This window comes from Petromyzon marinus, chromosome 25 (assembly GCF_048934315.1).
Source record: "Petromyzon marinus isolate PM22_M1 ecotype Great Lakes invasive population chromosome 25, UKy_Petmar_22M1.pri1.0, whole genome shotgun sequence".
Classification (NCBI taxonomy): Eukaryota; Metazoa; Chordata; class Hyperoartia; order Petromyzontiformes; family Petromyzontidae; genus Petromyzon; species Petromyzon marinus.
In genome coordinates, this window is record NC_133691.1 from 6,969,236 (window position 1) to 6,994,793 (window position 25,558).

Sequence of the window (25,558 nt, forward strand, 5' to 3'; positions counted from 1 at the left end):
CTTGCCGGCCACGAGCTGAGTCGCCTTGCGATGCTCAAGCACAGCTGCCATTGAAAGGGGGGTGGGGTGGGGGGAGTGGGGTTTCCTTACAGAGTGTTTGAGATGAGATGTGTTGTCAGTTGCGTATTGCGTGCGAAGCACTCTGAGATGCCCCGGGAATGAAGTTCGCTATTTGAAAAGCACCTAATTATTATTGTGCTCGTTAATACCGTGATCGCCCGATTATACGACGTTCCAGAAAGGCAGACGCGCCCCCAAACTTGTGCCGAGTGTCAGTAAAACGTACTCGCACACACGCGCCTACCAGAATTTGAGACGCACCCCAAAACGTTTGCTTTGAAATACATTAGGAGGAAAAGCTGTTTCTTATCGTTCAGAGACTAGGAAAGGTCTTGTCCCTCTCGTTTATATATATATAAAAAAAAGAAATAGGTCGTATTTTACGTGTATGTGTGCTATTTCAAGTGTGTGTGTGTGCAAATATGCATTGCTTTAAATATTGAATGCCTGAGGGATCTATTAAAACAAATTAAGTGGGAACAATTTTTCAAAGATTGTTAAAAAACAACGGAAAAAGAAATGCAAGATTTATGTTATTTTATTAATGCTAATGAATTAATGATACATGTGTGTGTGTGTGTGCACAAGCTCTTTCCAAAAGCACACGGGCAGGGGGGGGGAAAGGTAACAAATCAAGCTTTGTGCAAATACGGCATCACCCTTGCGGTCAGTTCCGTTGAAAAATAACCGTGACATGTACAAGACATAAGTGCAAATGTTGTAGTCTGTGATTACATTTACGATCACTTCCTTAAGCGGTAATTGCACTTGCCGTTTAAGTTACGGCGAACTGGATACGTCTCGCACTGCGCGACGTTTTTCGCGTACATGTCGAGTGGATGCTGCACGTACACCCATCGTGCGTGCTTGTATGTCAACCGGAAATGCGGTTTTGTGAACATGCCTTTGTGTGTAGTAGTAGTATTACGAAGCACATCTATATAATACGGTTTTTTTTTGGGGGTGGGGGGGTGGGTTATATCGTGTAAATATATAAGCGTCTCGTTAAACTCGCCACCACCCGACCCCCAGCCAAAGAGAAGCTAGTTGTAATTGCTGGCGAAACGTCGTACTCAGATTGTAAATGTTGCGGCTTTGCTCCGCAACACACCGGTGTTGCTGTACTTGTAACGAATTGGCACGTTCTGTTTACGTGACAAACATTACTAGTTAGCTGTGTCGGGTGGTGGCGGGTTTAATGACACATTTATATTTGCGTGATCCAACCCCCAAAAAGTAACCTGTATTATGGATGATATTGGTCGCGAAAGGCAACGCGTTGTACCAACCCATCTCTGTTTGGCAGCACTGCTCACCTTTCCTGGTGGTTCTGAACCAGCTTTAGAAAATTCCACATTCCTATGACAGGGATCGGTTTGCCCACAGCACAGCCACCTTTGTTGACTTCGGACCATGTATTGTTGTTTTAGCCTCACCTTGCAGTGCTCATGTTTACCGATCCCAGAGACAAGATCTGTTACACTAACCCTGGAGCCGGGACTGGAACTCATGCTAATACAGTACTGTGTGTCAAATACATTAGTATCAATGTTTGCTACAATCAACTCAATCAATTGCTATGCAGTGTAGACATTTGCTTGTGTATATGTGTGTGTGTGTGGTGAGCGGTAGTGTAGCGGTTAGCGCGCTGCCCTACGAACCTGGCGACTCGGGTTCGATTTCCGCTCACGGCCAATACCAGTGACGATAATCTGAACCGGTCCTGGGCCTCCCCTAGGTGGACTCAGCCTCTAATGAGTACCTGGTGTGGTTGTGTAAACATCGTCACTAGGGAGACAAAGGCGGCCGGACGTGGTGTTGGCCACCCACCCCCTCGTGTGCCGTGCCAGCCTTCATAGGTGCTCGCTAACAGCACTTGCCCCAACAGTCTGTGAAGACTACACGGGGGATCTTTGTTGTGTGGTGAACGAGTTGAGAAATCTGTTATGCCAGGTGTGACCATTCGAGGTAACTGTATACATTGATGTACAGCCAATCTTCTATTACATCTATTGGCAAGATCTGATTGTGGGAAATTGTAGAGGGCCGTAATATATCACTTTGCATGCTGTAAACAAAGTGTGCAGCTGGCCACGTGTAGAAATGTATGCGCGTGCACATGTGTGCATATGCGCGCGCGTGTTGTATATTCAATATGCATTACCATACACCTGCATAAACACGGTTATTCCCACACCTAGCGAGCAACACTCTGACTGCCTTGGGCAGTGTATAACATATCTGCACCGGGTCTAAATGGGGATGTAAGACTTGCGCACACAACGTCATGCCATGTGGATTCATGCCAAGGCAAACTTGAACTAAATATAACATCCATGAGTACACATGCTCGCATGATAAGTGTAAACACGGAGTCTAATTTGTGGCTGTTCACATAATCAGATATGGAATTTAGGGAACTGTCAAAGAGCGAGGTTCTCGAAATCTGAATCTCCGTGCTTGTCATTTTAATTGGCCTGAGAGATATACGATTCATTGTGTGATTTTTATTTTTTTACAAATCGCTTGTGATTTGTGTGAAATTACACCGGTTTGAAGGAATAAAAAAAAACCCCTAAAACTATTGACGAGTATAAATGTTAAACGAGATTTCTGGATTCGACATTCGCATATATGAGGCACCCTCCCGCAGAGTGCTTGACCCATGATTGTAAAGTGAAGAGTTAAAATCCTCGTCAGGTGTCAGCCTATCATCATCATCATCATCCCTCTCAGGACATTAAAATGAATACCACTTTGTGAGATGCCAGCAGTCGTTGTCCTATGGAGAGACTGGTCCCCTGCCCTGAAGAATGTCTAAATTCCACTCTTGTCTCAGAGCGGTGTTTGTAGCGTGCTTGGCAAGGGCCCCAGGGTTGAAGGAGCACCTCCTGTAACGCTCGACGTCTCAAAGCCGTGAGTGGAGATGCGTGCCATCCCTCTCCTAGGTCGACTCAGCCTTCATTGAGAACCCGGTGGGGAGTGTGAATACCCAGCACTGGGGGAGTCAAAGGTCACAATTTGTCAGGGTTCTGACCAGTGTTCATTTCGTCAACAACATTTACGTTGGTCAACCTTCTTCGTCTCGTTGATGGCCACCTGTGGAATTTTTGTGAAGTATTAGTCTGGTGCGAGGGGCGCACATGTTCCACTCATACGATCAGATTAGCCAATCAGTGAATGAATTGAGAATCGTTTTTCCACGCATTATATAGCCAGTTACCGTGTTTTGGACTCCCTCAGTGCACTGCAGTCTCTAATGACATGGCAACATAATCACAGTCTGTGCCTTAATTCGGACTCGGCAATTTCATCTCATCGTAGTTACCCATCGGTATTTTCGCCGGGGCAGCCGTAGTTGTCATTACGTCTATTTATTGCCATCCGCTCACGGTCATCGTTCTCTAAAACAAAATAAAAAACACTCGTGGCTGAGCGATATTTTCACCACTGCATTTGCTCACCAAATAAACAACACACCTGGGCTCCGAGCACACGGACCCTCGGTCAGCTCTGCCGTGGCCATCCTCAATAGGCGCTCGCCAAAACAACAGCTGCTGTTGTCCCGATGGAGAGAACCTCCCTCCCCTCCCCCATTCCTTTTTCCCTGCCTTTCGATTTTTACGCGCGTCTCACCAGCTTCGGCATGATACACGACGGCGAGGGCAACGCGTGCAAGAAAACCGAGGGCAGCATCATGTCGCCGACGCTCGCCGGCAACAACGGCGTCTTCACCTGGTCGGACTGCAGCCGCCAGTACCTGCACCGCTTCCTCAAGTAAGTGCCCGTGGGCGCCGCCCTCCGCCCGGATGATTCTCGCTGACAGAAAACGAAGGCCGCCGCCGCAGCCACTTTTTGTCGACAAGTACCAGAATGCGTGTCGTCGAGTTTGTTTTGCGCCGTACGTAGCCAAACGTGCCAATTGGAGGTGCGGGTGGGGGTGGGGGGGGGGGGTGGGGGAAGGACAACAAACAAATAAACAAAGCAGTTCCAAAGCAATGAGTTTTCAATCGAGCCATGACGCCGCCAAAATAACAACCGCCGTTGTGACGTCACCACGGTGCTTGTGCCAGGATAGGTGCACCTTGAGGCCACGTGAAGTGTTGAAAGCGAGCTGACTGACTCGACTGGCAGATGCACTACCTGCACTCCTCATTGTGCCAACTACTACTACTAATAATAATGATGCATATGTACGAGGTGCATTTCATCCGTAGATCCCATTGCACCAAACACTCATCATGGTCATCAGCCGTTGTCAATCTGCTGCTGGATGAAGAATTCCCCCAAACAAAATACAGAATCAAAAAAAGAAAAAAAAGTGAACTTCATTAAATTTTCTATGAGGTACCGAATAAAGCTTTAGGTACAATGCGAAGTTAGGTACAATTCAAAAGCACTTTTCATTCGTGTGAACCAAGTAGTGAATCCAGGAGCCCATTACAAGTGACTGGGAAGCGATTAGATCGGGGTTGCAGTGCCGGCTCCAAGCTTTGACCTCTGACACACGTGAATCAATTCTACACAATATGCACACGTACGCATTTAAAATAATCTATCATTACATGCGCATACTCTTTGGTTCGTTCGGTAAAGTCACGGAGGTATAAAAATAAATAAATAAAATCAAATTATTTGGAACCAAAGAATATGGATCCCAGCAGTCACGAAAACTTAAAATCTAGATTACATGCGCAATTTGGGCTCAAGAATCAAGCATCAATATCTATCGGTGAATGCTTCATTGATGGAAATATTATTATTATTATTACTGTTGTGCACCAACTTCCCAGCTGCCCAATGCTTTCTTTTGAATCGCTGACCAATGGGAGATTTTTTTTTCCTCCTTTCAAAAAGAGTCCGCCACCTGCAAAGGCGAAACGTCGGGCGTCGTGCCGAACGTCTCCGCGGTACACGTCCCGCAAAACGTGCCTGAGAGCCGCGCGGCAGTGCAGGCGCAAAATTCCACTCGGCAGGAAAGCGGCCGGGGCCGTTTCCTTCTAGAGGGGTGGGCGCTGGGCGCTCGACGATTCGTCTGCGTCGCGATCATTCGAGTTCTGTTGCGGGCGCGGTCGTTCGGTTTCTCTTGTCGGTTGCGATCGTTGCGAGTTCTGTTGTCTCTGCTGCCAGTTCCCCACAAGCCGCCTGCCTGGCCGACAAACCCAAGACCTCCGTGCCCTTCCGCTTCCCCGAGGAGCTGCCGGGCCAGCTGTACGATGGCGACACGCAGTGCCGGTGGCTGTTCGGTACCGTCGCGCGCATGTGCTCTGAGGGCAAGCGGGTGAGCTGCACAGCAACCCTCCGGTTATAGCCTTTAACACTGTTGGGGCAAGTGCTGTTAGCGAGCGAAGGGCAGCACGGCGCACGTGGGGGTGGGTTTGCCAGCACCACGCTCAGTCGCCTTTGTATCCAGAGTGGCGATGTTTGTTCATTGCACTAGGTACTAATTTTGAGGCTTAGTCGACCTAGTGGAGGCCCAGGATTGGTTCAGATAATTGTCACCGCTATTGGCCGTGAGCAGGAGTCGAACTCGGGTCTCTCGATTCGTAGTGCAGCACGGGAGGAACGTGCAAACTCCAAATATACAGGCGGCACGGTCGGGATCCAATCCACGACCTCCTGTATACCAGGCGAGGTAGTGAACAATACATTGTATAGATGCACTTTATGAATTGGTGTATTAAACATGTGCTCATTGCGTCTCGTAATAGCCCGTTAAATTTTCTGTGTGTATAATATATAATATATCTGACGTCAACTGGTTGCACCATCCAATGTGGATTACAAAGATTGACAATTATTATTTCACTATTCAAAAAAAAAAGCGTCGACTAGTTTGAGCTCACTCGCTAAGAATATCAAACGGAAGTTGGGGGAAAAAAAAAACCCCGCCTCATTTGTATCCTCGCATTATAGAAGCACTGCCAATGTACGCTCTAGGAAAAAGACCCTAAAAATACACTACAATCGCGCAAAATAATAGCACATTAATAGACCAGCCCTCTGCCATCGCACTCAGGGTAATTTGCCGACTGTGAACATGGAAGTTTGATGCTCATCTTACAGCTGAGAGCAATCATGTGGTCAGCGCGTAGATGCCGGTGGATGAAGGACTTCTGCTTGAACGCGACCTACATTGCGAGTGGTTACGTGTTGGGGTTTGGCTGGTAAGCGGGGCTGTCAACATTGTAAGTCGCCCTCGTAACGGGGACGCGTTGCACCGTGTCCCCTCCTCCCTCCTTCGCTTTTGATTACCGTGGAAAAAAAACAAAAAATCCGGCCGGTAGGGAGCTGACCTTGATGGTTAGTACATAATTGCAAGGCATATTGTCATTGCTTTTTGTAATCCTCGCTGTTAAATTGTTGGCAACGTAACCACTTGTTTGGCAACGGTTTGAAAAGCGATTGCGGAGAATAGCAGCTCGTGTTACCGAGTAAACACACGCGTCGCTCTAATGCAGACCGCTCACCAAGTTCCCGATACACTTCATGCTCCTTGGCTCCGTGGACGCCTTGAGCCATGCCGTGTGCGTGTGTGGCGCTCTGTACCGCCGACCGCGTTGCACAAAACGAGCGACCCGACGAACGTGTGGCGTCGGATTCAGCCCTCCCCTGGCCACGATGGAATCCACAGGGACGTCCACAAACTCGAGCACGGGACTCGTGCTGTACTGGCTATTGGGACTTTGTGGACGGTGTGAACACAAGCACGCCGATTCCGATTCCCTTGCCTGTAGAGAGAAGGGACGATTGTCAGATTTGCAACGTTTCGTCTTCTTAATGAATGGATTTTGACGGACAATTTGGGATCTCTTTGGGATCTTTGGATCAATTCCACTAAGCACCCAATGTAAAAATAGTGGCGTCACGTGATGATGCCACGTGGCACCATATTTGCGGGGGACAAAGAGCGGACGTGATGTTATGTTAGTGATGCTACTTTCTGGTTTTCGGAAAAATCCGAAACGGTCTATCTGTTTTCTGGTGAATTCGAAAATTGGCAGCGCATTCCTCCTAGAGAGCATCCGTTAGGGGCACTGTTGAGGTTAGGGTTGGGAAACTAAACTGACCACTGGCGCAAAGGAATGCTGCTGTCTCGTCATATTTCTTTGAAGAGACAGCAGCATTTCACAAGACACACTTGTGGAGGTGTTCCGTGACGCAAGATGCTCTCGTGACTTGAAGGACTTTAAGATAAACAAAAGAAACATCTTTGCCTTTGAGATTATAGCACAATTGAGATAAAGGTTGAGCTTTTTCATTTAACTAAAGAGTCGATTGTGATACACATCTCGCCTGCAAGAGATAGAAAGAAAATGCCAGCAGAAGGCGGAAAAGATAACTTTTAAAAACACATCCGAACAATGAGAAAAAAAGTTCCCAGAGAAAAACATAAATGCTTCAGAGCAGCACAATTCAGCCTTAAAACGCTTGTTAAAAATACAATCTCAATCCGAGCTACAGACTAAGACTTCAACGGAAGAGAATGACCCCTGCAAAAATCTTCTCACGCCACCGAGGAAATGCGATGAAAACGGCACTCAGTCGTTGCGGAGCTACGGAGAAGAGCAGATGGAAGCAGCGCGTGAAGAGAAACACAGCCGAATAGTATTCAATTTGTTTTATCATCCGCATTTCAAGACGCTTTGTAAGAACGGAGAAGACGGGGCACGGGTTCTGAGCACAGGAGGGCAGCGGGATTGTTCCCTGGGGCCTCTTACTCGGGGAGCTCGAGAAAGCCCCTCTTGAGGATAATTTTGGCCTACTCTTCCATGCTGGCCCAGACGGCTTGGAAGAGGTGGGTCCACCATTATTTTACCCAATGCCACCGCGGCCCGCCGATCAGCGAACCGTTGCCCACCAATTAATGCTGGTTGAGTGGGCCACAGGCGGGGGGGGGGGGGGATTTGCCAGTTATTTGAACTGCTGTGCTGGCAGATAGCAAGTCCAGTGTAGCATGATGACAAATTTTGCATGGGATTCCACATGGCAGAGAGGGGAAAAGAAGCTGAGGTGTTTGGTAAAGGTGAGAATGAAGCCAATTCACACATAGTTGGTGCATTTATAGATCCGACGATCGATTTGTGGCATAGTGTGTGAACGTGCTTGGCAGTCGTGGTCGGCCTTTAGCCGCTTGCCGGCTGAAACACATGCTCTGTTAACTTTCAAAGGACACATCATTATTTTTTTATTTTGCCTCTTTCTTTTTTTTTTCTACGTTTTCATGCGGGCAGGAAATAAGAGGTTTGAAGTGGCTGGGAAGCCCGCTGAGCTGGGCTGCACACCAAACCATAATTGACTGGTCCCTTATTTCAGTAAAGCAAGGCTGCCTATTGCTGAACTGATGACAGATTGTGTGTTATCACTTTCAGTGAAGCAGCGTGTATGGCACAGGTCAAAGGTCAAGTCACAGTTGCATCGCTTGTAAAATGAGCGCGGGGTGGTGCTTACCTCCTTCAGTGGTCCTGAACCAAGGGTGGAAATTCTACATTTCCATAGCTGGGACCAGTCTCTGGTACTCTAGTAAATGTTACTAATTTCCATTTCCATAAACAACTTGATAGTATGAAAACAAACACGTACAATGCACCTTTCTCGGAATGGCCTTGCTATAGTTGCCCGAGTTGTGTGCACGTTTTCTCCCAATGCATCACCTACACGCTTAAGCTGGCAACACACTTGTGAAAACATTTAATTGGTTACATATTCCATGCAAGTATGTTTAGCACTTAGAGCTTCCGACAAGCCCTAACTTGCACCCGGCTGCAAGGCTAGACCCTGTAAATCATACGTGCTGACTAGCGTGACTCAAATAGCACATTTCCTTGAATAACTGCCCAATGATTATTTTTTTCTCAACGCCAAAGTGTACAAATGCATTCAAGCTCCACGCACACTTTCAAGGAACAGCAGATCATTTTAATTACACATTGCAGTCACTGCAATTGGTTATGTCGCGGACTTTTGAAAAATATGTGTGCGTGTAGTAGGAAATAATGGCACTTGTGGTTTTCACACTGTCCAATGAATCTGGCTCACTGAGTTGGATTCCGAGCCATGGCTAATGTAAGTGGTATCAGAACCTTTGTTGGTCCTATCGTGGGTTGACGCAGCCCTAAATGCTTGCCTGATGTGCGGCTCTTGTTATTTCGTTTGCCAACCCCTTTACTCTGACTTGGCCCACTCCGATGAGTGCCTGGCAGAGTTTGCGAGAGTCGGCACAGGCGAGGCAAAGCCGTCGTTGTGTGATGCTGGCGACACCACCCCACCTTGCATCACGACCAGAAATAAAATATGCTGTGGTCTACACAGCTAAACATGCATCTCCGCCTTTTGTATGTCGGTGTGTACGTGTGTAATGTGTACGCGAGTGCCTTTATCTGGGTGTGTGTGTGTGTGCGTGCACTTATATGTGGGGAGTGGTAGTTTGATTCCCGCTCACGGCCAACACCGGTGACGATTATCTGAACTAGTCCTGGGCCTCCCTTAGGTCGACCCAGCCTAAAATTGAGTCCCTGGTGCGATGTGTAAACATCGTCACTGGGGAGACAAAGACGGTCGGGCGTGGTGCTGCCCATCCAACCCCCCTCGTGTGCCCTGCTGGCCTTCATAGGTGCTGGCGAACAGCACTTACCTCAACAGTCTGTTAAAGACTAATACTGGGGGATTTTCGTCTTTGTCTCTGTGCACTTGTGTGTTTTGCATGCACGTGCGGAGGGTGGCTTTCGCAGCGCTCCCACGCGCTCGCCACTTGTGACCCAGACGCCCGTTCCCTCCGGCGTGCGCAGGACGTCTGCAAGGCGCTGTGGTGTCACCGAGACGGGCGGCACTGCGAGACCAAGTTCCTGCCGGCAGCCGAGGGCACCGCATGTGGCAGCAACATGGTGAGCCTCTGAGAGAGAGAGAGAGAATCCCAGCAGCTGTATGACAAACCGGATCCTCTTAACGTCGTAGCCTGTCTTAGCAATGGACATCTGTCTACATTGTGCCAGCAACATGCCGTAGGAAGAAGAAGAAGAAGTACGATTTAGAATGATCACAGTGTCACCGTGTGTCACTGTGTACAAGAGAACAGTCCTCAAAAGAGGCCTTCGTAGAACTACTCCTGAAGTAAGTTGGAAGGAGTCATAGGCAAGGTGTCTTGTCTTTGATGCCACTGGGGGAAATAGTGCCACCTCCTCATACAGACGTGCTGCAGAGGCTCTGTCCTGTCTGCATGAGCTTTGCCACCTGTCCTGATTTTCCTCGGATCGTCCTCTTCTTGAGGGTAAATTGCTGTCCTGGGAAATCTGCAAGTCTTCCTGGGACATTACAAGTCCTGCTTTAATACTGTTGCCACCTATGAGATGCAAAAATATTGGACATATCTTGGGATAAAAATATCTCGCAATACTGGAGGACAGAGAACTAAATGGAAATATACTGTGAAGAATGGTCATCACCTAAAATGTCACCTATTATATATTTTTTTTATTTTAAGCTCACACAGTATTATTAATGAATGTGTTGAGTTTTTTTGTTTATTGTTTACACGTAAATGCAGCAACTGGCAAAATACCAGGCCTTATGACGTCCTACAAAGACTTCGATAATTTCCAGGACAGGTACCACAAAGAGAGAACGGTCCTGGGCAAAGCAGGACAGTGGCAAACCTGAGATGCTCGGCCATGACCTAGTCATCTTATACATAAATAGTCACCGTCCTGTGCGGTGTACTTTCAGTTTATATTGCATTCGCAACCAGTTGGGTGGCACTGTGGTTCGAGCACTTACAACCGGAAAGTCCTGAGTTTAAGTCCAAGTTAGAGCGCAATCTCAGCATCCCAGATCCTGTGATGCCGCAATGTTATCTTTGAATGTACTCCACTTATCAGCCAACAAAAAATTAAATAACGGATAATCACAGATAATAAAACGTGGTGCGGATAATGGGTGTTTTGCAGACCCTATACGTTGAGTGGACAGTAGGCATCGTGGGTAATCGGGCCACGAATAAGAAGAGTTCTACTATACAGCTTCATAGTAAGTCCATAGTAGTTATTGTGTGAAAAGAAACTACACTGCCATGAGAATGTTGAATTTCAAACGCTGGCTTTAGACTATCAAGGGAAAGATGTAATACTTATTGCTCTCTTGAGCATGGTGACACTGGCATTGACGCTGAATTGAAGTTAATTATATTTAGAGATTAAGTAATGCGAAATTACGTAGTACAACTTGAATAAGTAATGAGAAATATAATCAATATGGCAATGCACTGCACCTTCACACATTGAATACGAGTCTCTGATGGGTTTATTAATTTGTCCACCTGGCTTGTAAAATCTTGATGCTCAGCAGCTTTTACAAACAAAGCTTAAGAGGCAGACTTTTCACAAATGCGCGTGATTATTGTTTTCGGTTTCCAGGTTAATTCATTGCAGAGAAAGCTGTTTAACTTTCCGAGTGTTCCTTTTGGCAACGGTCATTTAAATAAACTTTATTCCAAAGTGGGGAAAATTTTTAAAAATAATCCTCAGCGGCGATAAACTTTAAACGGTGGAGCATTTGCTTTTTGATGAATTTCATAATTTAAAATATGGCGTGTTTATTTTAACCTTTAGCTTCAAAGTTGGGTTTGTTTATCCTCTCCTGCCCTTTCTTTCCACCAAAATCAACATTTTTTTAATGCGAATGTTGCACAGAATCGGGACCAGGAAACCTTCGGCTAAATATTGCAGCGACAAATGCGGTAACGGGAGAGTATTTTCCCGGCCCGTTTATTTTTGTTGCAGTTACATTTTGGCAAACGTTCCTGTGGAATGTGTGTAAAGTGGAGGTTTGGTGCCACAGTGAATGAAGCAAGTGATCTCAAATGTGCTCAGAATCAAAAGCAATCTGACGTTAGACCAACGGCATCTGGATTCCGACACCACCATGCAGATCACTAACAATCAGCAGACGATAATATAAACTGAAGTAGTATTGCACGTCCTGTAGTGTACATATATATTTAAAAAAATCCCTTCTGCTATACATTGTGTATCTTTATACTACGTGGGGGTTTGCCAAAAAGGTTTTCAAAATGGGATGTTAAGAAAATACACAGGCTCATGCACATTATTTTTCAATAAATGAATCGCTAACATCAATAAGCAATCATATTATGCGACGTAATTAGTGCGTTCTTATGGGGCCAAAATTATGCTAACATTAGGTCAGAGTGGCTTTTAAATCTCTCTCAACATTATGACTGTCTGTTATTTGAGTACAGAGTGAATATTAATACTATTGTGAGATAATAGGGATGCAAGTTACTAATTTTGTAATGATGTATTAATTTACGGTTATTTTTTTTACAAATTTAATCTCTCTGTAGCCAACTAACTGTTATCAATAATAACATGTCAATAAATTATCAAGGGGAATCCTTAGGCTATCTGAGGATCAAAGCAAATGTCAGGATTCATGTTTATATTAAGGTAAAAGTTACTCAAGCTAACGTTAAGGCACGCAAACCACCGCAAGTTAAAGATGTATAATTATTATTATTATTGTTTACCCAGGGAAGCTTCACTGAGTCTCAAGACTATCTTTTAGGAGGATCCTGCAAAGTTGTTCTCAGTAGGAGAGCGTTGTCGCTGCTGTGTGTAATCCAATTTGAGTAACTTGCATACAATTTTAAAAATCATGATTGGGATGTTTTGGCAGCATCAGTAAAATTTAACTTTTTTTTTAGCTATGTTATGAAACAAGAAAGAACCCAGAAGACACCAATAGAGAACAAGATGGATAATTTTGATTTAAAGCTTTCGTGACTGCAGGGATTCATATTCTTGGTTCTTTCGGTAAAGTCACGTAGAAGGGAAACAATTAAATAATAAAAATATAAAACAATTCAATTCTCACGACATTTCGACTGCAACACAAGCAATCATCATAAGGTGTGAAAACCACGGCAAGAAATTTTGAAGAAAAAAATAACCGCCACTTTTTTCAAATTTTCTTGCTGTGGTTTTCACACCTGATGATGATTGCTTGTGTTGCAGTCGAAACGTCGAGAGAATTTTATTGCTTTATATTTTTATTATTTTATTGTTTCCCTTCTACGTGGTGACTTTACCGAAAGAACCAAGAATAAGAGGGATAATGTTTGAATCCATACAGAAAGGGAATTAAACCCAGGGCCTTCTTGATGAGGAACACTTGTTACCACTGTCTAATTCTGCAATCCCAAGATAATTCAAGCATATGCTCCAACAAGTCCTGACGATGTAGACCTAGAACAATTGTATACATCAATTATGACTTCTGAACGAGCACAAAAACAGATTCCAACATCAGGATGGGCAACGAACACATGGGTAGGCAAATGTAGCGGAGATGGTGTGAATGGTACATTTGGTAAATGGTGTGAATGGTTAATGGTGTGAATGGTAAATTTGACTCTTGATTTAGGAAGTCAGAGGCCTGAACGTCCTGTGTTCACAACCATCAAGTGCCATGACCATCATAAACACTTTTTTTCTCTCAAAAAAGAAGTCTAGAAAATGTATATGGAAGAGCCTATATGGAGAAATGAAGCATAACGTTGACTTGATTTCTCACAGATGAGTCCGAGATGATCAAAGACGCCCTCTAAAAATGTAGCGCTGGCATTGATCACAGGCTGGTGCAATGCAAGACACATTTCATCATAGTTGGAAGAAGACTGCACGGAGCTGCCAACACAAGGCGGTTAACATCTGAAGTCTAGTGCAGGAGGTTGAGGAATTCAGACGAAGCAACTCAAGAAGATGCACAACGGTGACATGGATGCGACCACTTTCCATCGTGTTCGGGGGTTATGTGAAGGGATTCACCTGGCCTTGCCATGGGGTCAGGTTCGGTTCGTGTGTCCCGGACACGAGGACATAGGGGCTTGGGGATGGTTTCTGATGGCTTCGGGCAGGGAGGTTCGTCTATTCGACCCTTCCTCCGTGTTTTGAAGGTTGGGGGAGAGAAAAAAAAAACCTTTTAATGAGTTATAAGTAAGAATCCCGGTTGAAAGGGGTCTATTAGTTTAAGTTGAGGTAGGAGCGATCCGTTTCGAGCTGCTCACTCGGCCATTATGTCACAGGAACCCTGGATGCGACCACTTTAAAGCGTGAAACGACTCGTGCTGTATTGGCCAGTGCCCTGAACATGGGGTGGAAAGCACAAAAGAAAAGCATACAGAGAAAAAAGCTATCAGAGGCCACAAATAGCACGATTAAAAATAGAGACGCCAAAAGGGCTGAAAGTGCCTAACAAACCACTGAATGCACGTAACTCTGCAGAACCCTAAGGGGAATAACGAGAAGAGCAATTAGAGAAAACTCGCCAATAATTATTCAAACGTCACCACAAGCGCGGCGATATGTATGCGCGTAATTGCCAAAGCTCTGCAGGGCGACGAACAGTGGTGGTGGCGTGCGGGCGGTGATGGGCCCCCATATCACCGAATGTCCAATTGGGCCTGGTTGTGCTTACTCTTCTCAGTGGCGATGACCACCACGGCTCTCTCCGGCGCCTCCTCCATCTGTGAGAAGCTGGAGCTGGGCCTAGTGACAGGAGATGATTATTCTCAATTGTTTACATCGAAGATGGGGGGGGGGGAGCCCAATTAACTAATGGACATCTGTGAAAAAGAGCTTTACAGCTCATCGGATTCCTCCAGTATAATAAATAATATAATTCTGATAATATCTCACACCATGGCCCATGCCACGCACGCTACGTCACCGCTTGCAAGTCATTCACCAGTCTTTAAATGAACGGGGGAAAGTTTACTTCGCACAGCATCACAGATATCCCCGCAACGACGTGGAAGCCCGGCGAGAATTCTTCCACGTGCAGTATATCCACAGGATTCTGACTTGAGGCAGCTGCTTAAAGTCTGGCGTTAATAGATCAGGTGCCGCTTTGTACACATACCAGCGGTGGTCGGAGAGAGACTGACCCACCCTCGAGTTGCGATGGACATTTCGATTTAGTTTTTACCGGCTTATTGGAGGCGAGTGATGCCAATTTGCATGTTTAAATGGGGAGATGCCTTGCCTGGGGGGAGATAATAGCCATGGTGAATGGTTCATACACTGTCCACCTCGGGATATAAATGTGTACACCACAGGTAATAATTATCGCTCAGCGGGTCGCATGTGGTTGGGCTAAGTGCGGGCAATCCCAAAACACCCTCTTAAGAGCGTGCTCTCTCGTGCTCCCTCTAGCGGAGGCGCCTTCCGCCGGCAGCGACCTGGAGCGCGCAATTGCAAGGGCTGCGCCTCTCACGCTGCTGTGCCCCCTTTGTGCTGTGCCGTGTGGTGTCGCGTGGCGCAGTGGTGCCGTCGCGGCGAGTGCGTGCGGCACGGAGAGGAGGGACCCCGCGCGGTGCCGGGGAACTGGGCGCCGTGGGCCGGGTGGAGCGAGTGCTCCCGCACGTGCGGCGGCGGGGTGACGCGTCGCGAGCGCGTCTGCAGCGACCCGCGGTGAGAGGGGCCCACCCACCGCCCACCACCCACCCTGGTCATTATGTAAAGTAAAAAAAACCGGCCCACTGAGCTATATAGCGCATTTTTAGTTTTCTTGTTCTTCTGTTGTGCACGGTTGATGTAGATGCAGAGTGACGGCTGCAATTTCGCCCGTGATTGTTGTTGTTGTTGTTCTGGAGACCGGGAGATGCGATGATCGATGTTCGGTCACCGCGTTGATTATTGCTCACTGAACAGAGTGCGGCGCGTGAAGGATTGCCATCTTCAACTCCACTTTTTGCAGGTTACACGTTGAAATTATTTCGCACCGTACGTAGATAACCGTGCTGGCGACCTGGCTATCACAAATGATAGCTCAACGAAGTGACTTATCATTCGTGCGGAAATTTATATCAGCCAAATACGCTAAAGTGCACGTTGATTCTAAATGTGGAGGGGGGAAACCAGAGGATCCTGAGAAAAATCGAGGCGACCACGGGGACAGGGACACGCAAACTCCAAATGTCATGGTCGGGATTGCAAACTGTATGCCAGGCGAGGTAGTGAACATCTTGCCACAAGGGCCTTTAGCCTTAACAGACTGTTGGTGTAAGTAATGTTCGCGGGCCACCTATGAAGGCCGGCATAGCGCACAAAGGGGTGCTTGGCCGATGCCACGCCTGGCCGCCTTTGTCTCCCTCGTGACGATGTTTACACACCGCACTCATTTGAGGCTTAGTCGACCCATTGGAGGCCCAGGACCGGTTCAGATAATTGTCACTGGTGTTGGTCGTGAGTGGTAATCAAACTCGGGTCGTTGGGTCCGAAGCACAGAGCGTTAACCGCTACGTTACATCTCTCACGTGCAGATACAATGGCACATACACATCCACTTGACGTTTTTGAACGTGTATAAAGAACACAATTATCTACATATTTAACACACAGACACGCTGGATAAATACAATAATTGGACATGATCCATGTTTATTATCTGTCTACGATCATTGTAAGACCAAGTGGAGCGTATTAGAATTAGCCTAATCTTCTTAACTATAATATACAAACCACTGCAGGCGGAACATTTTCCATGCAGCTAACGTAGTCTGCGCGACGCACCGCCATCCTTCAGGACTCGGCGTTCATACAAATTAGTGGGCGCAGTGGTCGAATTATTTCATATTTGATCTGGGCACCCAGTCTGGGACATCCAGTAGGAAATTTAAGACATGCACAAATACATTACTCCATATTACTGGTAATTTTATCTCAAAGTAAATAGTCATTATATTTCGGTTCTTTCTCTTGGCTCAGGCCAGGCCCCAACTGCCACTTAAAGAATTCTGGAATGTCGAGCGGTGAGCCCTGAGCATTCTGTCCCCATGAAATGGAATGGTCCCATACTGCAAGGCACTTTATGTTCACCATTTCTACGGAAGGTTTTATCTTGCTATCACGTAGAATAGGGCATATTTAGGTTTTTTAATGTCGAATTAAATGTTATTGCACGGTTGTAAAGTAAAATGTAGATTAACTCTGCGAGTGATTAAGTTCTAATTACAGCGTTTTATGTTTTGAGATTTACTAAATATACGTAAAAGCTCACAATTACATGCTCACTTTATAGTAAATGTGGATGCATGAGTAAATCGTTGTGAATCTCGTAATTACAACAGCAGATTGCTATATCCGCGTAATTATATGTTGATGGTTTATCGTTAAAACTTATTCCAAATGCTGCACGTTCAATTGGCACACTTTGTGTGAAGGTAGAGGGGCCGTGTATTAATGAGAAGTGCACTGTTATACATTATGATTTGGAGAGACACTATTTGCTATGAGTGACAGCCACCACCGCAGTGAGCTACCTGGGGCCAACGCTTAGCAGGGCAACACTTAATATCCACAGACATGACACCGATGAGTCTTGAGACAAAAGTGACATTTTATTCCAGATAAATATGTATTAACCAAACAAAATAAGCTATTACAGTTTGCCAATGAATACGTTCAATAATAAAGAAAATAATTGCACTCGTACATTGCGTATGTGTAGCATTCATTCCACCGTTGGCTCTGCGGTTCGAGTGTTTGGCTCACAAATGAAAGTTCTCAATTTAAAATCCTGGTTGCGGGTCAAGAGTCAATAGCATGAGCATCACCAGGAAGAAGTCTACATTGATTGCCCTATTCTGTCGAGCGGGCACTGCTGTAGGAATGTGGAATTTTTACCATCAGTTCACAGCCACCATTGGCGATGACCGCCGTCCAAACTTTGTTCGAGCAGAAGGGGGCCACCTCGGCACTGACTTGCGCATGTTTATCCAAGCGTGCGCTGCACCTCCGACTAGCTACGTACGATGCGAAAAAAGTTGAACATACATACGTATGTACACTGTGCACGTGTGTCCACTGACAATGTTGGTGCTGGCTTGCAGACCCGCGTACGGGGGAGGTTACTGCGAGGGCCCGGGCAGGATGTACCGCATGTGCAACGTGGACGCGTGCCCCACGTCAAGCCCGGCGTTTCGGGCGCAGCAGTGCGCCGAGTACAACAGCAAGCCGTTCCGCGGGTGGCTCTACAAGTGGAAGCCCTACACCAAAGTGGATGGTGATGCAAGATGTCTCATTGTCCTGTTCGAGGCGCCTCTCGCGTCCTATTAATGTGGCCAGGCTATAAACTACGAACTATTTTTTTAAATTTATTTTACCAGGTAAGGCCCACTGAGCTGTATAGCTCTTTTTCAGAAGCGACCTGGCTGTCACAAATGCTAGCTCGACGAATTGGCATGTTATGTGGAAATGTATAGCAGCCAAATACTATAAAACGTATGTTGATTCTAAATGTGGAAGGGGAGAACCAGAGGACCCGAAGACAAATCCACGCAAAACCAGGGAGAGAGAGAGAGAGTGCATGCAAACTCCAAATATACAGGCGTTAGAGTCGGGATCAAACCTACGGCCTTCTATATACCTGGCGATGTAGTTCACATCTCACCACCATGGCGCCCTGATCACAGACGGTGTTCTGACCCGCAGACGGCGTTGTTGGCAGAACATCTCACTCACAATTAATGATAACCAGGTGACTAGTTCAAATCCTGGTTGTGGAGAGCTAAATGGGGTCATATAAATTGACAGTTATAGTAAATTACAGGCTTTCAAAACGGACTGCTGGATGAAGGCATCCGTACACTGTGTCAATGATGGGGATCGTTTCACCATGCTTTTCCACGCTGAGCAGAGTGGTTTTGTGAATGGGAAGGGGCCAGGACTCGTTCAGATATTATTCGCCAAAGATATGTTCGCTGTGGTTTGGAAAGAAACTCAGTTCGATGGGTTTAGAGTGCAAATTGCTAACCACTGTACCCACAAAACGTTGACATCCTATGCATAGAACTGGTCCCCACTCATTACACACAAAGTTCTTGCCACAAATGAACCACACTAACTTGCTGATCTCGTCCAGGAGCATAAACCATCACGCGAACTGCGGTCATCCTCGCAGCGGCTTTTGGCGAGCCATCAAACAAAGAAGTTGACTGCATCGCGCCCTTTGAGATGCGTTTCTGCGGCCGTCTGGAACGCTCTTCCTTCCGATATTAGGAAGCCACCGGAGCTATGCACTTTTAAATCATCTCGATTGAAAACTCATTTCTTTAGAACTGCTTTTGTGTCGAGTTGGTTGTCCTTCCCCCCCCCCCACCGCTCCTACAATTAGTAGGGTTGGCTATGTACGGTGCGAAAGATGTTCAACATACACACACACACGTACTTTCCACCACGGGCTCAGAGAATATGTAAAGAGAGATGAGCACCACTCCATGCTTGTTTGAGCCTGGACACACTCTGAGTCTTGTTCTATTACAGTTCAGCGTTGTCCAAAATGTAACCAGCTGCGTGTAGCGTTGGCATCATGGGTGCGCAATGCGTTTCATGTGGTTGTCGTAGAGGTTTTTTTTTAAATTGCCTTTGCATAATTTTGGTATCCTGGGAAGCGCTTCAATGATCGTGACATGCACCACCACCCACCCTACTTTGAGCCACGAAGCACTTTGACCCTCCCCTTGCATGCCTACAATAGAGGGCACCGAGTGATGCGTCGATTGACCCCTGACCTGTGTAACGGTGCCGCGCGTGCCCCCTGGAGGGACGTGGCTCACGCGTGTGCGTGCATGTGTGTGTAGAGCAGGACATCTGCAAGCTGTACTGCATGGCAGAGGACTTTGACTTCTTCTTTGCGCTGGCGAGCAAGGTGAAGGATGGCACGCCCTGCGCGGAGGGCAGCACTGACATCTGCGTGGATGGAGTGTGCGAGGTGAGAGGCCAATCATTGAAGTCATCATACTCGCCATCACCATTGTGATACACCTCAATGCTGTCATCATTCTCAATGCCATCATCATTATACACCTCAATTCCATCATCATGATCATCATTGTTAAATTTCTCATCATAAATCAGCAATGTCACCATCGTCATCATTACGCGTTTGTTGTCGTCTGGAACGCTCTTCCTTCCGATATTAGAAAGCCACTGCAGCTATGCACTTTTAGTTCTCGATTGTAAAACTTATTTCTTGAGAACTGCTTTTCGTGCTTAGTTTGTTGGTCTTCACCCTGCACGCCCGATTTGCACGGTTTGCTAACGTTTGGATGCCGTATGCATGTTGAACTTCTTTCGCACCGTACGAAGCCAACTTGTGCTAATCGCAGGTGCGGGGGGAAGGATTACAAACTAAACACAAACAAATCGGTTCTAAAGACACGAGTGTTTCAAACCTAGATTCTTTAAAATCGTATAGCTCCCAGTGGCATTCCTTATATCGGAAAGGAAGAGGATCCTCGCTCTCAATCCCATCGCCGTCCCACACCGACACCGCTACGATCGCCGTAATCCCCCCACCCCCCCCCCCCCCCCCCGCGTTGCCCTCGGGTTGCGGTGCGGCGCAGGAGGTCGGCTGCGACCAGACCCTGGGCTCGGGGGCTGCGCTGGACGCGTGCGGCGTCTGTAACGGGGACAACTCCTCGTGCCAGGTGTTCCGGGGGCACTACACAGCCCAGCACCACGCGGACGGTGAGGCCCACCCCCCCCCACCAGCACCGCACCCCACGACGGCTCCACCGTTAACGGTGCCGAGTTGTCGGGCTCAGGCGGGAGATGTTGCCGTGTGTAATCCTAATTGCTGTGGGCGGTCATTGGTCCTGATGAAGTATGGTCAAAGAACACCCTTGACTGAAATGCTTGTTGAGGCTTTGATCTACGTGCGTGCGTGCGTGTGTGCCACCAGTAGTGTGGCAGTTAGCACGCTGCGCTACGGACCCGGCACCCCGGGTTCGAGCACTTGCCCCAGCAGTCTGTTACAGCCTTAACGGGAAATCGTTTCGCCTTGGTTTGCCACCAGAGTACCACACGGTGGTCGTAGTCCCTCCCGGCGCGCGGTGGATCCGCGTCTTCGAGCTCAGCATCTCGAGCAGCCTGCTCGCCGTGCGGACGGCTAGCTCCAGACACCAGGGTCCCCCCGCCTCCTCCACCTCCTCGTCGTCGTCTGGCTACTACCTCAATGGCGCGCGCATCGCCACATGGCCCGGGCGGCTGCGTTTCGCCGGCGTAACCTTCGACTACAAGCGGCCGTACAACCGACCCGAGAGCCTGAGTTCGCCGGGACCCACCAACCAGACGCTGGTGTTTGAGGTGCGGGCCGGGCTGTTGCCCGGGGATATGGCGGGGCTACGTGAAAACCACCGCTTTTTGGGAAGAGCGGAGTGGACGAGTGAGGGTGGTGTGCACGGTTTGTGAACCGTATAACGAGCAGGTCCAGCCGCTGAGGGCGTGACGGGTTTCCGCTGTAATGTGCACCGATGCCTAACTTTATTGAGGGCGATATTGGCATGTAAAATAAATATTTATTGAGGTCAGTATTGACAAAAAATTCGGTAGTGTGACATGGCCACTGATGTGAAGCCACCACTAATGATGATGGTGGTGATGTTGATGATCATCCTCACCGCAGGTGCTTATCCAAGGCCGGAATCCTGGCATCGGCTGGGAGTACACGCTGCCCAAGGACTCGGATGGGCCCGGCACTGCCGGCAAGCCGAGCGGCCGCAAGCACAGCCATGCGTGGGCCCTGTCACGCTCCGAATGTTCGGCTACGTGCGGCGGAGGTGCAGGCCGCAGGCGGAAACACGGGAGCACACGGACACCGCACACAAACACACACACGCTCACGCTCGCTCACATTAGCTCACCCTTGCTCACCTGCCCTACCAAGACAAGATCCCATGTATAGCCTTAACAGACTGTTAGTGAGCAGCAACTATGAAGGCCGGGCACGGCACACGAGGGGGTGGGTGGCCAACACCACGCCCGGTCGCTTTTGTCTCCCCAGTGGCGATGTTTACATCCCATACGCAGTACTAATTTGAGGCTGAGTCAACCCACGGCAGGTCCATGACCGGTTCAGATCCTCGTCATACGTGTTGGCCGTGAGCGGGAATCGAACTGGGGTCACTGAATTCGCAGCGCAGCGTGGCGCTAACCCGCCCTCTCACCAAAGTAGCGCCGAACCACGACCTCTGAACCCTACCCTGAGGGTACAACTAAGTAGGGAGGAACAAATATTGGTTGGTTGGGAGCAAACATTTGGGCAGCCAATATTCATACCCACTGGGCTGTCTGGCAAGAGTTTAAAGCATCATTAATCAGAAAATAGGCTTTAAAGTAACTGTCAGGAGTGCTGATAGTTGCTTGCATTGTGCCTGCTCTACGTGTTATTATTATCACTGCAGTGATGTCACTGAAGCCGTATCTAGGAGTGTCTTGGTGTGATTTCGAAGTGTGTATTTACAAGGTCTGTTTGTTTTTGAGTTGTTCCCTTCTAAGTTTTGGGCCTAGCCAGGATCAGGCAAGCATTAATGTTGCTTGTGGGTAGCTGAGTATTCACTTTGATGTACAGTCGCCAATGTCCTTGACACACATTTAAACAATCTTGCCATGCAGGTGCAGATACAACTTCATAGAGTGTTTTAAATACGGGGCCCTGCCATATAAAATATCAGATGACGTAAATAAAATGTATATTCACCCATGTGATGTATGTTAACACATTCACTATCTCTATACTAGGCTTTGCCTGACTGGCTATGTGGCTAATCCTGGCCACCAGTTGACAAAGCCCATCAGCCTTTGAGGCTCGCTTACATGAGTACCTCTTTTCTGCAGCTCAACAGTAGTTATTTTACGTTTGAATATTGAACTTCTTTCACACCATACGTAGCCAACCGATCTCATCGGAGCGACTCGCCCCCGCCATCTCAATGTGGAATTTTCACCGTGAGCTCAGGGCCACCGACCGAGACGATTGCTCGCGCAATGCTCACTTGAGCAGGAAAAACACCTGCTGTCCAGCAATATGACATTACTGATTGGTGGAGGGTGGGTGGATGCAGACACTCAGTCAGAATTACCGTAACGTTTTCATCGCATCCACTCTTGTCGGAGCTCGGCGGCACATGCTCGCGAAACTCGGATCACCGGCCGTTGATGTCCCCCCCCTCCCCCTAATTAATTCGTGAGTCCGGCTCATTTTCTTGCCAATCTGGGGAGTAAGGGGCGAGTGACCCAAAGTGGTGGATTGGGGGGCGCCGTTTCCCTTCACAGATGATGTCATGTTTATCAGGGCTTTGTCGCTAATTGTCCTTTAGAGCGAGAACAAATATGAATAACGCCGTGGGAAGAAGGGATGCTCTGGAAAGGCTTTAATGTGGAGCGCCGATGACGTGTCCTCTGTCAGGGCAGCACAAAGAGCCTTCGTCTATTTTCTGCTTTTTTTTTCATGCTCAGGTTCCCACGCCCATTGGGACACCGGGCATGGGGTCAGTGTTTAAAAGTAAAAAAAACTTTATTAATAGTTGCGGCAAACATTTACCCGCGAATGTTCTCTGTTAGCTTGCGGGACTTTGTACGATAAGCGTCTAGGTAGGGCTTGAAGCCTATTCCAATACAGAGGCAAATATCCCGAGTTCACCCTTGAATACTGCAGGGACGAGTGATGCGTTGAGGCCAGTGCGGTGCCCTTGAGCGCCGAGCAATGGTGTGGTGGTATTTACACACGACTGGCAGCATTTTATCCCCCCAGTGCTGACGTTTACTCAGTGCGCCAGGCGCTCTTTAAAGACTAAGTTGAATGACGTGCCTAGGTGGTTCAGACATCAATGGCACTGAGATCCTGGGTTCGAATTTGGGAATCCACCAGGGCTCTCTATTCTAGTTCGTTGATGGTCTCAACTCCGTCACCAATGACTGCATAAAACGAATCTATTCAATTTAATTGGCTCTTTCACTTAATTTGGCAACACTCCAGTTTTTTAGAATTACAATAATTTATTTAACTGCCATGCAATGAACAATTCTCCAGAGTAGATCAAGCGGGAAAGTGCAGCACTGCCCCTCGTGTGGTGCAAGAGTCCACTTTAATGTTTTCTCAGAATTAGTTTCGTGATATCTCCTTCTGCGGGCCCTTCTTTAACACGAGAGTGAGTTCAGCATGGTTTTTTTTTGGTCTCATTACATGATGCCAATCGCACATTTGAAACACAATTGGAACAAAGAAAAGGCTCGGTCACGCTAAGGTAGGCAAAGGGAAAGCTCGGACAGCATTTGCCATCGGTGTGTTGGGAATTGATCCCGAGCTGTTGGGTTTGCAGCACGGAACACTTCTGGTGTGCGCCACTGCTCCCCCCACTCATCTTCCGCGCGCACCACTTTTGACACGTGTTTCCTGCCCCCACCCCGTCTCGCACGCGTGCAGGGCAGCTGCAGACGCGTGGCGTGTGCCTGCGAGACCGACGGACGCAGGTCAACGGCTCGTTCTGCGACGCCAGGCAGAAGCCGGCCACGACCACGCACACCTGCAACCACAACCCATGTCCTGCCAGGTGAGGATGCAGAACTGGTGAACCTGCCACGGTGGGCGTCATGGTGGCGAGATGTTAACTACCTTGCCCTGGTATACAGTAGGGCACGGGTTCGATCCCGATTCTGACACCTGCCCTATATTTGGAGTTTGCATGTTCTCCCCGTGGTCACGTGGATGTTTATCCGGGTCACACCGGTTTTTTTCCCGAAACACTTAAAAACATGCTTTGAGAGCATTTGGCTGCTATACATTTCCACATGATAAGCCACTTCATTTATGGCCAGGTCTCTTCTGAGAAAGAGCTATGCAGCTCTCGCTCTAAAGGCCTTACTTGGTAAAAAAAATATATATTCTATGATACAGATCTCACCTGTGGACCTTGTAAGCGGCAACTCATGAGCAAAGTTAGCAGGGGCGGTGCTATGCCTCATTCAGTCTTCCGTCTGGCCAGGTGGCGTTGTGGTCTATTTAGTCAATTTTTAATCGTAATCGAATCAACCCATCAACCCCTGCGTGTTTGGTGTAATGGGTGGCACGCGTACTGTTGTTGGGATGTCAGTAGTGGTTATCCTCTGGAGACACCGGCTCTCTATTGGTTCCCCTGCTGGTTCGGGGCAGCCAATGGGGCTCTGCCGTACGTCAGTGTTGAGCGCAATGGCACCTGACTGAATTTTGCAACGCCTGTTTCTGGCATTAATTTTGTCTAAAGCCCTGTTGTCTGGTTCACTAAACACGAATCGTTCGATTCAATTAAGAAGCATTACAAACTAAACAAACAGGGGTTTGGCTTCTATATACATTCCTGCGTCGGTCATGGGTGTTGCGAAGGTTTGGGGAAGCCTTCATCCAGCAGTCGATTGAACATTGCTGTTGATGATGATGATACATAGCTAGGCTATATAAGTTTCTGGCGCGAGTCTGAAGCTTAAAAGTCACCATAGTACGACTTTCAGGCGCACTCTCTAATTTTGCTTTAGCAATGCCACATCCTATGCTGGAGTCCCCTCGTATCCGTTTACCGGCTGAGAGCCATGCGGAAACCGATTTCCACAGCCGTGGATTGACACTGTGCGGACGTCTTATCCCCACATACGCATGCGTTTTCCCCAGG

General features: G+C 47.7%; 1 protein-coding gene across 1 annotated transcript in view; it reads left to right on the forward strand.

Moving 5' to 3' along the window:
• The window catches only part of LOC116945893 (A disintegrin and metalloproteinase with thrombospondin motifs 18-like), a 108,354-nt gene that overhangs the window by 59,044 nt on the left and 23,752 nt on the right, over window positions 1–25,558 (forward strand). Inside the window, exons 9-18 of the mRNA XM_076069668.1 lie at window positions 3,700–3,837; window positions 5,191–5,341; window positions 9,849–9,944; window positions 15,397–15,545; window positions 17,966–18,138; window positions 19,715–19,845; window positions 20,480–20,603; window positions 20,932–21,221; window positions 21,541–21,694; window positions 24,340–24,466. Coding sequence (XP_075925783.1) covers window positions 3,700–3,837; window positions 5,191–5,341; window positions 9,849–9,944; window positions 15,397–15,545; window positions 17,966–18,138; window positions 19,715–19,845; window positions 20,480–20,603; window positions 20,932–21,221; window positions 21,541–21,694; window positions 24,340–24,466 — 1,533 coding nt within the window. The remainder of the gene's footprint in view (window positions 1–3,699; window positions 3,838–5,190; window positions 5,342–9,848; window positions 9,945–15,396; window positions 15,546–17,965; window positions 18,139–19,714; window positions 19,846–20,479; window positions 20,604–20,931; window positions 21,222–21,540; window positions 21,695–24,339; window positions 24,467–25,558) is intronic.